At 52.1% G+C, this 12,880-nt stretch overlaps 1 protein-coding gene across 1 annotated transcript in view; it reads left to right on the top strand.

Annotated features, from left to right (window-relative positions):
- Positions 1–9,068, top strand: part of GRIK4 (glutamate ionotropic receptor kainate type subunit 4) — a 176,709-nt gene extending 167,641 nt beyond the window's left edge. The window contains exons 15-20 of the mRNA XM_040085041.1: positions 959–1,132; positions 1,419–1,584; positions 3,558–3,783; positions 5,228–5,356; positions 7,850–7,968; positions 8,568–9,068. Of these exons, the coding sequence (XP_039940975.1) occupies positions 959–1,132; positions 1,419–1,584; positions 3,558–3,783; positions 5,228–5,356; positions 7,850–7,968; positions 8,568–8,933 (1,180 nt within the window). The 3' untranslated portion in view covers positions 8,934–9,068. The remainder of the gene's footprint in view (positions 1–958; positions 1,133–1,418; positions 1,585–3,557; positions 3,784–5,227; positions 5,357–7,849; positions 7,969–8,567) is intronic.
- Positions 9,069–12,880: the final 3,812 nt, after the last annotated feature.

The following is a 12,880-nucleotide window of genomic DNA, read 5'->3' as shown; positions in this document are numbered from 1 at the left end:
GGAGTTTTGGCTGCTGCTCCCTGCCTTGCTCAGCAGGAAGGAGCTTTTGACCCTGTGAGCTGCAGACTCCCCCAAGCACCGGTGTTTGCTGCCGGTGCTTGATCCACCATGGAGTGTCTGCAGGAAATGCCTCCTCCTCCCTGGCACCACAGTGAGAGAGGAGATGCAGGGACAAAAATGACCCCCCCATTCTGGCTAAATGCGATGTGAGCTGGCACAGCCCTGCAGCTGTTCTGGCAGCAGCCCCAAAATGACCCTCGCAGGCCCCAGCTTTCTTAGCTAGAGCAGTACGATGAAGTGCAGCACGTGAATTAGCAGACTTAGCAACCAGGGAACTGGGGACTGGAAACAGCAAAAGAGAAGAGAGCGAGGTGCAGTCACAGCAGTGACAGGCTGTCAGATATTTCCCATTCCCGCCTCTCCCCTGTCCCTGAAGAATGAGATGCTTTGAAACGGCAGCACTCAGCTTCCAACTCCACCTCAGACCTTCTCAGAGCAACCCTTTGCACCAGCGCCGTTTTTCTTGATGGTTCAATGCAGTCAGGGCTCACACGCTTCGCTTTTGAACTCCCCATCAGCGCTCGTGCTCCGGCGGGGAGCACAGCCAAAGATGTTTGATTCCTACTTCCCATCAAGTCCTTGCATATCTGGAGTTCCTGCTGCGGTGTGAATCCGCACGCAGGGCTGCAGGACGCACGCAGAGCTGCCCAGAGCGGAGCCTCTCAAAGTTTTTTTGCACATCTTTACGAGAAAGCCTCTGGCTCCTGAGTCTTAGAGCAAACGTTTCACACAGCTCCGAGCCCTGGGCATCAACTGACAGCAAAGCATTTCCTCCTCAGAAAACTCTGCCTCCAGGAGAGCTGGAGCTTCACAGCTTTCCTCCCCTTTTTGTCGTTTTTTAAAGTGTCCCACTTCCCAGCGCATTCCCTGAGCTCCCCCCGTTCTCGTGTCCTTTCAGGCTGACTCCGTACGAGTGGTACAGCCCCCACCCCTGCTCCCAAGGTCGATGCAACCTCCTGGTGAACCAGTACTCCCTGGGGAACTCGCTGTGGTTCCCGGTGGGGGGGTTCATGCAGCAGGGCTCCACCATCGCCCCCCAGGCGCTGTCCACGCGCTGCGTCAGCGGAGTCTGGTAAGGAGGGCGGCCCTTCCTTTCTGGAAAGGTTTTCTCTGGGCAGAAACGGATGGGGAGGAGGGATTTCTTCGTGGGGAGGGTTGTGGGACGTTGGGAGGGGCTGCCCAGGGAGGTGGTGGAGGTGTTCAAGGATGGCTGGATGTGGCACTCACTTGTCTGGGTGACGGGGTGGGATTGATGCTTTTGGAAGGATTTTGCAGCCTCGGTGATTCTGAGAGGCAAAGGGTGGGGATGGAGAGCAGATTTCCTGAGGGAAACCGCATCTCCTCTTCCCTCTCCCTAGGTGGGCGTTCACCTTGATCATCATCTCCTCCTACACGGCCAACCTGGCAGCGTTCCTGACCGTCCAGCGCATGGACGTGCCCATCGAGTCCGTGGATGACCTCGCTGACCAGACAACCATCGAGTATGGCACCATCCACGGCGGCTCCAGCATGACCTTCTTCCAAGTAAACCCCGTCCTCTGGCTGCCTGGGGGGCAGGGGGTGCACAGGGACCCCTCAGACAGGTTTGGGTGTCCCCTCAGCCCGCTGTGCCCGTGTCGCTCTGGTTGCTGGCACGGAGGGGACCTCTGGAGAGATCCCTGCTCGGGGTGGGGATGACGGGATGAACGGTGGGAGAGGCGTGGTAAAGGACACAGAAGGGAATTTGACCAGGAAGTCAAATTTTCATAGGTATTTGCATGATCTTAGCCTTTATTTGAGAGTCTTTCGGGTGGGATAAGCAAAGAAACGTTTGCACAGCCCAGGCAGGCTCGCAGAAGTCAAAGTGCTGGCGCCTGTGTGAGGTCAGTGGCACTGAAATAAGTCAAGTGTATGCAGAGTTATGTGGGCCATTTAGCCCGGTTTAATTTTTATCTTCCCTGCTCTGCTCCAAAGGGAAATAAATGAGTGAATCTTTTCTGCAGCGCTCTGAACACACAAAGAACTGCTTGAGGATTTTTAAATTTATTTATTACTTGTTGAAATTCCAAAAGGAGAGAAAGCTTGTTCTCACTCTTTCCCCTCACTCTGAGTCTGAACTGAATTCAGAAGGCTGGGAAATCTCTGGAGTCAGCCCGAGCTTTTCAGCCCAACTTTATGCTCTTCAGGGGTATGGAAAAGAGCTACTTTTAAGCCAAACTTTACATCTCAAATGAGCTGAGCAGAGCCTAAGTGAGTGAGGTGGTTGTATACGAGGGGCTCACTCGAGAAAAGCTTTCACGTTTAAACCCCTGACTGCGTCTCTGCACTCCCTGGCAGTGAGGAAATCAGAGAGGAAATTAGGAAAAGAGGGGTTTGTCCCATTTGGGGTGCTTTAAGCTGCATGGGGATCCATTTGCCTCCAGTGTAGGGATGGGGGAGTTAAAGCAGTGATGGATAACTGCCTCCATCTCCCCTCCTTTCCTGGGTGCATGGAGGAATGTTTGTCCCCGCCTGAGGCACCTTGTCCTGGCAGTGCTTCCCCTGACCCCGACACACGGTTTGAGGTTTAAAAATGCAGCGAATCAGGATCCAACTCCCCTCCCCTGCTCATCTGTCTCCTGCCCAAGTGGCTGCACCCAGAGGACAGAGCTGGGCAGATGAGGACAGGAATTGGGTCAGCAGCAGATTCCCCGAGGCTCTCCAGCATCGCTCACCAGCCACAGAAAACGAGCCCTTGACAGTGTAAAAATCCTCGTGCAGAGCAGGGTGCGTTTATATTCGCCCCTGGTGCGAGCAGGTTTCACTCTCTGCTCAGCACAGGCAAGAGAGATTAATCATTCTCAGCTTGCTTTTCATTGGACTGAGGTGGTTCAGCCAGCAGCAAACCCTGAGGATTTGCGGCTGGCTGAGTTTTAGTTTATTGTAATCAATGACAAAAAAACCCACCCCAGTTCTTTCCAGCAAGCACTTTAACTTGCCTCAGAGGGGAGTGAACCAAATCTGGGTAATTTTTTGAATAAAATTTGTGAGCAGCAATCTCCAGAGAGCTTTTGTGCTGCCCCCAGCCCTCAGTGCCCTCCTTGGGGTGCCAGAGTCTGGCTCTGACACTGAACTGTTGGGACAATGTTTGAGGGATGGTCAGTACAGCGTGAGCCCTACAGGGAGCACCCAGAGGTTTCAATCAACCAAGCAGGAGCTGTTTCTTCTGGCTTTTTTTGGGAGTTTTTGATACATGGTTGCTGATTTTTTTCCTAAAATTGAATTTACACAAAGAGTTTTGCCAGACCCTGTTGGAATTGGGGCGTTTCATGCCCAGCCTTTTCCAACAAACTCCCAAAATATTTGGGCCTCTTTGATGAGGCATCAAAACCCTTCCTGAATCCGAAATCTGATTTGCTTCCTTTCTCCGTCGTGGCCTTCCCACAGCGGCACCTGACTTGGGGGGTGTTTAACTTTCGGGCTCTAACTGACCCCCAAATCTCCTCCCTGAGCTGTGGCTGCCTCTCTCCTGCCCGCAGAACTCCCGCTACCAGACGTACCAGCGGATGTGGAATTACATGTACTCCAAGCAGCCCAGCGTCTTCGTGAAGAGCACGGAGGAAGGGATCGCGCGCGTGCTGAACTCCAACTACGCCTTCCTGCTGGAGTCCACCATGAACGAGTATTATCGGCAGCGCAATTGCAACCTCACGCAGGTCGGGGGCCTTCTGGACACCAAGGGCTACGGGATTGGCATGCCCGTCGGTAGGCAGTGAAGAACAATTCTAGTCCTTCTCAGCTGTCGGCAGAGGACCGGAGCGTTCCAAAGGCTGCGCCGGCTCTAAAAGCCAACGTTGCATCTCACAGCTCTGCTCAGGGTCGTTTTTATTCCTTGCCCGTGGTCAGAGCCAGATGTGAGACCCTGCTCTGGTCCAGAGCCAGATGTGCGAGGCCCTGCTCTGGTCCAGAGCCATGTGAGACGCGACGGCGGCTCTTTCGATGATTGGTGTGAAAGATGTCTCAGAATTGCTGCTTGTTTTCTGCATACCTGCTCTCTGCTGTTTCCTTCCCCAACCAGTGTCTGTGCATCGTTCTGTGCTCCTCGTTTTAATCCCAGCAGTGATGTCAAAGTAACGCTGTGGCAACTCTGGTAGTTTTTAGCAGGAATGTCTTAACAGCTGGTGGTTCTTGAAACTGCAGGCCAGAGAGTCGGGCGATTCAGGGGCTCATCATCAGGTTTAACAAATGCAAGGGTTTTCTCTTTCAAATGCATGAGCTCACAAGAGAACATCACCACTAAATGAGGGGTTAGTCATTGTTATTCCCAACGAGCTGATCTTTTGGACAGCCTGGGAGCCTTGTCCTGACCTTTAAGCCCTGGCATTTAGCGACACAAAGTTGAGGTGGATTACATAAAGCCCCCGTCACACAAACAGCCTCTCTAGTTTAGGGAACACGGGTAAGCTTGTAAAGTCACAGCAACCTGATCAAAGTGAGTACAAATCCCTACCTTCAGGGCTAAATTTGTTCTGACATTGTCTTGTTAAACAGTGAAACCTTAGCAGATAAGAGGAGCAGAAAGCTGCTGGCTGGGACAATAGTGCAGAGTTACTGGGAGAAGCAGAGTCTTTCCCATGGCCTTTCCTCGGGATCTCTGGTGGCAGACAAGGATTTCTTGTACCAGACAAGGATCTCTGGTAGCAGACACTGGGACTGCAGCAGAGCTCCGTGCCCAGCACAGGACTGAGCTCCTCCAACACAGACATTTTGGCTTCCATGATCCTTGGGCTCCTTCCAACTCAGGATTTCTATTCCGTGGCCAGTTTGAGGCAAGGAGCGTTAGAACGAGGTTGAATTGGAGGTGGAATGACAAAAGAGGGACCTTCCATGGTCTGCAGGAGCAGGATGCTGAACTGCTCATCCAAAAACCAAAGCTCCCCTTGTCATGGACCTGCTCCAGTGGCCTGTGTGGCTCCTGGTGGCCAGGTGAAGTCACCTTCTGCAAGTGACATGAGCCAGGTGACATTCCCAGCGGGGTGGCTGCAGCTTTCCATGGCTTGCATGGACTGACAGCCCCTCCAAACCACCCAGAGAGGAGCTGTGGTAGCTGGGCACGCTGGGGTGGGGCGAGTGGCGAGGGTGATGATGATGATGATGATGATGCTGGGGAGGAAGGCGGGGCCCTACCACGTCCCTCTCGGCGTTGCAGGCTCCGTGTTCCGCGACGAGTTTGACCTGGCCATCCTCCAGCTGCAGGAGAACAACCGCCTGGAAATCCTGAAGCGCAAGTGGTGGGAAGGAGGGAAATGCCCCAAAGAGGAGGACCACAGAGCCAAAGGTGAGCCCTGCACTCCCAAGGGATCAGGCACAGAAACACCCTGGCCAGAGGTGCCAGGATGAGCACCCAGCTGCATGCCTGCCAGGTTTTCTGCCTGGCACTCGCTTTTTCCCCTTCTCCTGACCTGAGATTCCTTCCTTCACAATTCAAGGAGAAAGCCAAACAGCTCCGCTGTGCCTCACGCTGTGTGTTTTTGCCTGGGGCAGAGATAGCGGGAACAACCAAATGACAAATATTGGAGGCATATGGAGGGTAAATTAGCTTCTAATGAATGTCTGGGAAAATGGATGGCTGAAGGGATCAGACCAAAATCCTGGGTTCCTTGAAGGGAGATGGATCTCCACCACAGGCCCGCTGGTTAATGGCTCCAAGTGAAAGCGTCTTTTAAACAGCCAGGGGAAGGGACACGAGGACTTTATTAGTACATCTGTAAACTGAGGAGCAAATTCTTTTGGGTAATGCTATGCAAATTGCCATAAAAGCCACCGCATTAGGCTGATGTCCCAGCGTGAGAGCAGTTGCCAGCTTAACACAGTCGCTGTATTTTTTAGCTTTGGCAGCCGCCCTTTCCTCAGCAAGTGTTTTCTGCGAGGCCAGCAGGCCCCCCAGTTAAAAGCACAGCCTTGTGACCTTTGTGAGAGCAGAGAGAAGAGCCAGGCCAGGTGTGGGGAAGCTCTTTGGGGGTTTTGACCTCGCAGCAGGTGTAGGGGTGCGTGTGTCTGTGCAGCTCCTGCTGGGACCACACCGGGCTGGGAGGTGATGCTCGTTTTTGGGCAGTGCTGCTCTGCAGACCCCAGTTATTTATCTCCAGGCTGAAGGTGTAAGACATCAGGTCACTGCTGTTAATGGAGTTACTTTTGAAGGGGAAGGATTGGGTTAGTTTTTCTCCATGGACTGTGCCAAAAGCAAGTGTAAGGTGGAATCTAGGCTGGGGGCTGCTTTGAGATGGCTTTGGAAGGGGGAAGCTGAGCTGTTTCTGGCACTACCCAGCACAATCTGTGATCCCGGGCAAGTTTTTTCTGCTGGTTTGTTCCCTATGCCGTGGTTTATTCCCTCAGTTTGGGAGATGAGGATGGCTGTAGCTCTATGGAGAAAGGAAATACCTCTCAGTGAGCTTGGGTGCCTGAGGTGGCACCCAGACAGAATGACAGGAGGATGTGGAGAGAGGTACAAACCCTAAATCGTGAGCTGCTGGGGGCACTGGGTGGCCTTTACCTTTGGGTCTGGATTGTGATTCCAGGCTGGTTTTCCTGCCTTGCCATTGCTATGGAAGCACCTCTGCAAAAGTCTCTGATTTACAGACTCCCTGCGTTGTTCTGGGGGTGGTGCCAAAAGAATGACGGAGGAGGAGGCAGAAATGTGACCTGCTAAGTTTCAGAACAAAAGAGGTCAGCGATTTACAAGGATTTTGGTGAGGTTTTATGTCTAAAAGCCACGCCGAGATCAAGTCAATAAATCATTGATTCTTACACTTTGATTTAATGCTGCAGGAGGGAGAGGAAGATTTTTATAGATGTTCTTGTTGAGTAATGGCCTCGCACAGCCAACCCAGGGCAGGGCACGTGTCTTTTAGTGATCAGTCCAATCAGGGACCCAAACCAAGCACAGGAGAGAGGAACCATATCCCAGGACATCAAAAGTTGGGGTGGGCTCAACTCACAGGCAGATGGAGGCACAGTTTTGGGGACCAGGGCTTAAGTGGCAAGTGAAGTGATGGCCTCAGCACACGGAAAGCTCAGGTTTTTAAGGGATGGATTTTCCTTCAGCTGGTGAACCTTCTGGAATGCAGGCTGGGTAAGCATGGCTGTCATCCCAGAGTTGTCCAAGCAAGGTGGGATGAGTTGTCCATGCAAGGGGCTGTTTCCTCCTCATGGGCCAGTACCACAAACAGGTACCCATGGGTGGCAGGGACCCCACTGTGTCACCCTGCAGTGTGACACAGAATCCTGCTCTTGTTCAGAGCCTCTCCTTTCCCACTGCGGTCCGAGCAGCCGGAATCATTTTCCTGCAGCACTTTGTGATGTAGTCAAAGGAGTTTTCCTGCTCCCAGCTTCCTTTAAAGCCCTTCCCTGTCTCCTTTACCTCTGCTCCTTTAACAGCCTTGCTCCTCTTCCTTCCTGAGTTCAAAGCCACTGGAGCTCGGTGAATAATTTGCAGGGATTAATGTGCCCCATTGATCCCATGTTTTTCCCCTCCTGTTTTCGGTTTGCCCACAAATTGCTTTGTGCTCCCCTCCAACGTTCTGGCTGTTTACCTGCAAAATCATCATTTCTGAGAAGGCATCTTCGATCCTGCAGTTATTGCAAGTCACTCACTTGGGCCATCTGAGTCATGCAGGGAGCTATTAATAGGACGCTGCTGGCTCGGTGATTTTGGTCGCTGCTGGGCATCCACAATGCCGACAAAACAGCAAAACCCGGGGGTTCTGTGCAGTGATACTTGAGATTTATGGTGTGTCTGCCTCTCCAGAGCGTCTCTCCTGCTTTATTTTAGGCTTGGGAATGGAGAACATTGGCGGAATCTTCGTGGTGCTCATCTGTGGCTTAATCGTAGCAATTTTTATGGCAATGCTGGAATTTTTGTGGAGTCTTCGACACTCTGAGCAGTCAGAGGTAGGACCTGGGAGTGTCCTGAGGGGACAGGGTGCGTTCATTGCTGTCTGTGGGGTGTACTAGAGTAAGTCACGCACCCAGGCTGAGGAGCAATCCCAGCCAGGACGCCTCAAACACAGGAACAGGCTTGGCTCTTTGGGCAGGGTCTAAAATCCACGAGCTTCTTGTGCGCTCCTACTCAGAGCGAGGCTGTAGAGATGCTCCAAAGGGATCAAAGATGTGTACAGCATCCAGGTGCCTTTCCTGGAGGTGGGATTTGTACCTGCAGCATGTTTGGATCTCGTGCTGGTCCGGGCATGAAGAACACAGGGGGGTCTCTGATGAGAGGCAGAGCTGAGTTAAATCAAGTGTAGATGTCTGAGCATTGATGTTGAAAACCAGCAGCACTGAGCCCAGAAAAATTTGGTGTCAGAATCATATCATGGAATCTTAAAATGGCCTGGGTTGGAAGGGACCTTAAAGCTCATCCAGTGCCACCCCTGCCATGGTCAGGGACCCTTCCCACTATCCCAGGTCGCTCCAAGCCCTCATCACCCCCGATCCCCTGAGGGGCTCGGAGCTCGCTCAGGTGAGCAGGAGGGCTCCGTTCCCCCCCGCAGGTGTCGGTGTGCCAAGAGATGGTGACGGAGCTGCGCAACATCATCCTGTGCAAGGACAGTTTCCACCCCCGTCGGAGGCGAGGGGGGGTGGTACGGACTCGCCCCGCCGCGCCCGAGGAGCGCCGAGCCCGCAGCACCACCACGCTCAGCAACGGCAAGCTGTGCAGCGGGGGCGAGCCAGACCCCCTGGCGCAAAGACTGGCACAAGAGGCAGCCCTGGTGGCCCGGGGCTGCACCCACATCCGCGTGTGCCCCGAGTGCCGCCGCTTCCAGGGGCTCCGCGCTCGGCCGGCCGCGGGGTCGCCGGCGCGGAGCGAGGAGAGCCTGGAGTGGGACAAGGCCACCAACAGCAGCGAGCCCGAGTAACGCCGGGGCCATCGGGGTGGGACGAGGGGGTCCTGTTCCGTTTTACAGAACACGGACTTGTACAATGTCGACTCGTTTTTAAATCGATAGCGGTTACCCGGCTTCTCCAGAGCGAGGCGGACCTTGGGGGCGGACGCGCGTTTCGGTGCCCGGCGTGGCAGCGGGGATGTCCTCAGGCTGGTGGGTGTCCAGAGGTTTTCTCTGGGAAGGAGGGACGTGGTGGGTGGCTGGTGTAGCAGATATTCGCCCACCCAGGGGTGGGAGGGGTTCTTGGAACTTCTCCCCGCTCCAAGGACAGGAGAAAGGACGCTGGCGCTGCCTCTCCATCACTTACTGGGGGACGTTCTCCAAGGGCAGGGGGTGGGAATTTTTTTTTTTTTTTTTTTTTGCCATGGTTATGGGAAGGGAGGAGTATTTTTTGTTTGGTTGGTTTGGTTTGGTTTGGTTTGGGTTTTTTTGTTTAATTTGGGTATGTCAGGACCCAGTCTCCAAGGCACCAGGTGCTGAACTCTTCCTTTTCAGAGGGTGGCAGTGGGTTGAAGGGGGAAGGGGAGGATGGGATGGGACACGCTCCCTGTGAGAAGCAGCATTTGCTGGAAGTCCATCTGAGGAGCTGTTAAAATCACATATGTAGAGAAATATATCTATACATAGATATATATATACACATATATATTAACATACCAAAAAACAGCCAACAAACACAGTGAACTCAAAGAGGCCTTGAAACGCCTGGAATTTCAGGGGTTCTGTGTCTTTTGTTTCATTCTGGGGTTATCCTTTGCTTTTTTTCCTTTTCCTTTCTGTTCTTGGGCTGGGGTGGGGGGAGCCTTTTGAGGGAGGTGAGTGGGGAGCACTGGGGGAGGCTGCCCGTCCCCGCCAGCCGAGGGAGGAGGTGTTGGGACCCCCAAAATGTCCCTGGCTGTGCTCTGCACGCTCCTGAAGTGACTCTGAGCTCTGCCCCAAATCCGTGACCCCACGGAGCACCCTCAGCTCCCAGGGTGAATTCCAGCCACAAAACATTTGAGGAAATCATTAGCCCGGGATCTCGTGTAAGGAAAATAGTGACTTCCCTAGAAACTGCAGCAGCTCACCCTCTGCTTGGTACAGATGTGGGGTTTACACTGGTGAATTTAATTTTCTGATTGAAAAAACAAATTCTATGCAATTTCTGGTCATAAAAGGAAAGAGATGACAATGGAGAGGGGCAGGGGGGATAAAGCCTCGAGTGAAGGTACATCCTGTTCTTGAATTGTTTTCTTTTCTTTTTGTCTTGAATGTACGGAAATAAAAGATGTCCTTGTATAATCATGCTCTTTTTTTTCTCTCTTTCCTCCCCTGTTCAGAGTCAGGAAAGTTGTGAGACAGTCTGAGGCCCGTCTGCTCAGGGAGAAACCCAGAAACTTGACAGGCAAGAGGTGCTTTGGCTGTTGCAGGTCTCTTCTGCCCGAGTGTCCACACCCCTGGTGTTGCTGTTACCTGTAGCTGAATGGAGAGCAGGAGTTTAAAAACAAAGGTCAATTTAAAGAAAAAGCCCAAATGATGACACCAGCAGATGTTTCGGGGGGGGATGCACAGGGAATGGGGCTTGATCCACGGTGAGGGGTACAGCAGGGTTGTTCTGATGCTTCCAGCAGATGTTTCTGGGGGAGATGCACAGGGAATGGGGCTTGATCCATGGTGATGGGTACAGCAGGGTTGTTCTGATAATTCCAGCAGATGTTTCTGAGGGGGATGCACAGGGAATGGGGCTTGATCCATGGTGAGGGGTACAGCAGGGTTGTTCTGATAATTCCAGCAGATGTTTCTGGGGGAGATGCACAGGGAATGGGGTTTGATCCGTGGTGATGGGTACAGCAGGGGTGTTCTGATGGTTCCAGCAGATGTTTCTGAGGGGGATGCACAGGGAATGGGGCTTGATCCGTGGTGATGGGTGCAGCAGGGTCATTGTGCTGTTCCCAGCAGGGTGTGAAGGGCAGCTCTGCCTCCCAGGGACTGTAAAACAGGCAGCAAGGATTTAGAGCTTGTGTCTTAGGATGTCGAGTGAGACGTTCACAGAGGTCCTTCCTGGCTTCACATCTGTAAATCCACAGGATGTTCCCTTCTCCCTGACACAAACTGAGCAGTGAGATAAGGCAAGGCTCTCTCACTGCCGTGGGGTTGGAGAGGCAGATCCTCAGCTGAGGTAAGTCAGTAAAACTCCATCCAACCCTGCAAGGAGCCAGGCTGGGCTTTCAGAGTCCTGACAGCAGCACTAGAGACATCAGAGAGTGCCTGTGTTGTGCTTAAAGGCCAACATGTTTCTACGAGCCGCAGAATATAGTCATCAAAAGGAAGCTGCTTTTTAAAATTTATTTACAGATTAGCAGAAGAAAAGGCTCCATGAATCATTTATCAGACCTGATGTTTTTTTCACTGCTTCCCCGCATTGAATAAAGAGAAATCTTGACAGAGCCAGACATTATTCTGCATCTCCAAAGATCTTGCAGTCATCTGCTCAGACAGAGGATGTCAAGGAAAAAAAATGATGAGAAGCCACCTGGTTTTTTGAGTATCTTTGATTTTTATCTCTCCTGTTAGCTTGCTCCACCCACATGGTATTTTATATCTGGGTCTGTATTTTAAGGAGATTTGTTTCCTGTCCTTCTTGCCCTCCTCTCTTTTTAATGCTGTTTTTTATATTCAGAGGTTTTGAACCCAGAGCAGAAATGGACCTCAGACGAGGAGGATAAAAGCTGCTGTCACTGAGGTGTCTTTTCTAATGTGCCTGTCCTGCGTTTTCTGCTCCCTGGTAAATCCTTCCAGGTCCCACCCTGGAGGGAGCAGGCAGCATTATGCATGTGCTGGGTTTGTGCTCACGCACATTTGCATGCCCAGATGGGTTTACATCTCACATATTCCCTCTCTGCCCAGGTTTTTTTTTTTCCTTCCTTTCCTCTCATCTTTGAAACCATTGTAGGGGCTCTTTTGCTCAGCCAGCCCCAATGCTAATGCAGTTCAAGATCTGGAGTCGTTTGCCTTGCAAGAGGCACTTTCCCAGTATTGCTGTCTCCTGATAAACCCTGGGTAATTCTAGTAAGATATCTCTGCAAATTCCACCGGGAGCCAAAGATTAGATCAATTAAAATGTAATACTTTGCTTTATCCCCTCTAACCAGCGTGGTTGAGCCTCCTGCTGCCCTCTGTTTTGGGCTCACGTCTCTCCCTGCCCTGACAGCCAATTCTCCAGCCCTGGCTCAGTCGACAGCAGCCTGGCAGCTTCCTAACTGAAAGGCCTGGAATCTCTGCTCGTGGGCTAAAACCCCTGTTTGTGTTGTTTTTTCCAGGCAGTTCCATTTTCACCTAATGATAAAAAGCCGTTTTCTCCCCGGAGGTTGCATGGGTGAAGGTATTAACAAGGCCTGGACTAACCTGGGGGCATTTCCTGAGCTGAGCCGTGTACATGAAATAAAAAAGGGTTGTTCTGTGAGCACAAAACCTTGGGACGAGAGATGCTGAGCTATTAATTATAGAACAGACACTAAGCCCTCAGTGGTCCTGAGGCAGGAATCTTTTTAACCATTCCACAGCCACAGAAATCTTCCCTGCTTCCGCCCTTCTCCTTGAACCCCAAGTGCTTCGCCAGGTAAGTGACAAAAAGGTGGAGGAAGATCCACAGGGAACAGCTTTTTTTGCAGAGATTTGGAGTTACAGGAGGGGTGTGAATCCCTCTGAACCAGCAAGGAACTGGGAACTGCAGCTGTGGGCACAGGGAAACTGGGATAGACACAAGAATGTGGGTGGCTGGTTTGGATGGTTCTTGGATGGTAAAAAAGAAGGGGAAAAGAAGAGACCTGTGGGTGAGAACTGTTCAGAGGAGGATGGCTGGTTCCTAAGGAGGTTTCTAAGCTGGTTTCTAAGTTTCTGAAAGAGCAAATAAGCAAAGAGGGACTGGTTTGGGGTGAAGC

Source organism: Hirundo rustica, chromosome 23 (genome assembly GCF_015227805.2).
Source record: "Hirundo rustica isolate bHirRus1 chromosome 23, bHirRus1.pri.v3, whole genome shotgun sequence".
NCBI lineage: Eukaryota > Metazoa > Chordata > Aves > Passeriformes > Hirundinidae > Hirundo > Hirundo rustica.
Note: the sequence above shows the minus strand (reverse complement) of the source record. Positions and strands in the feature narration are given on the sequence as shown.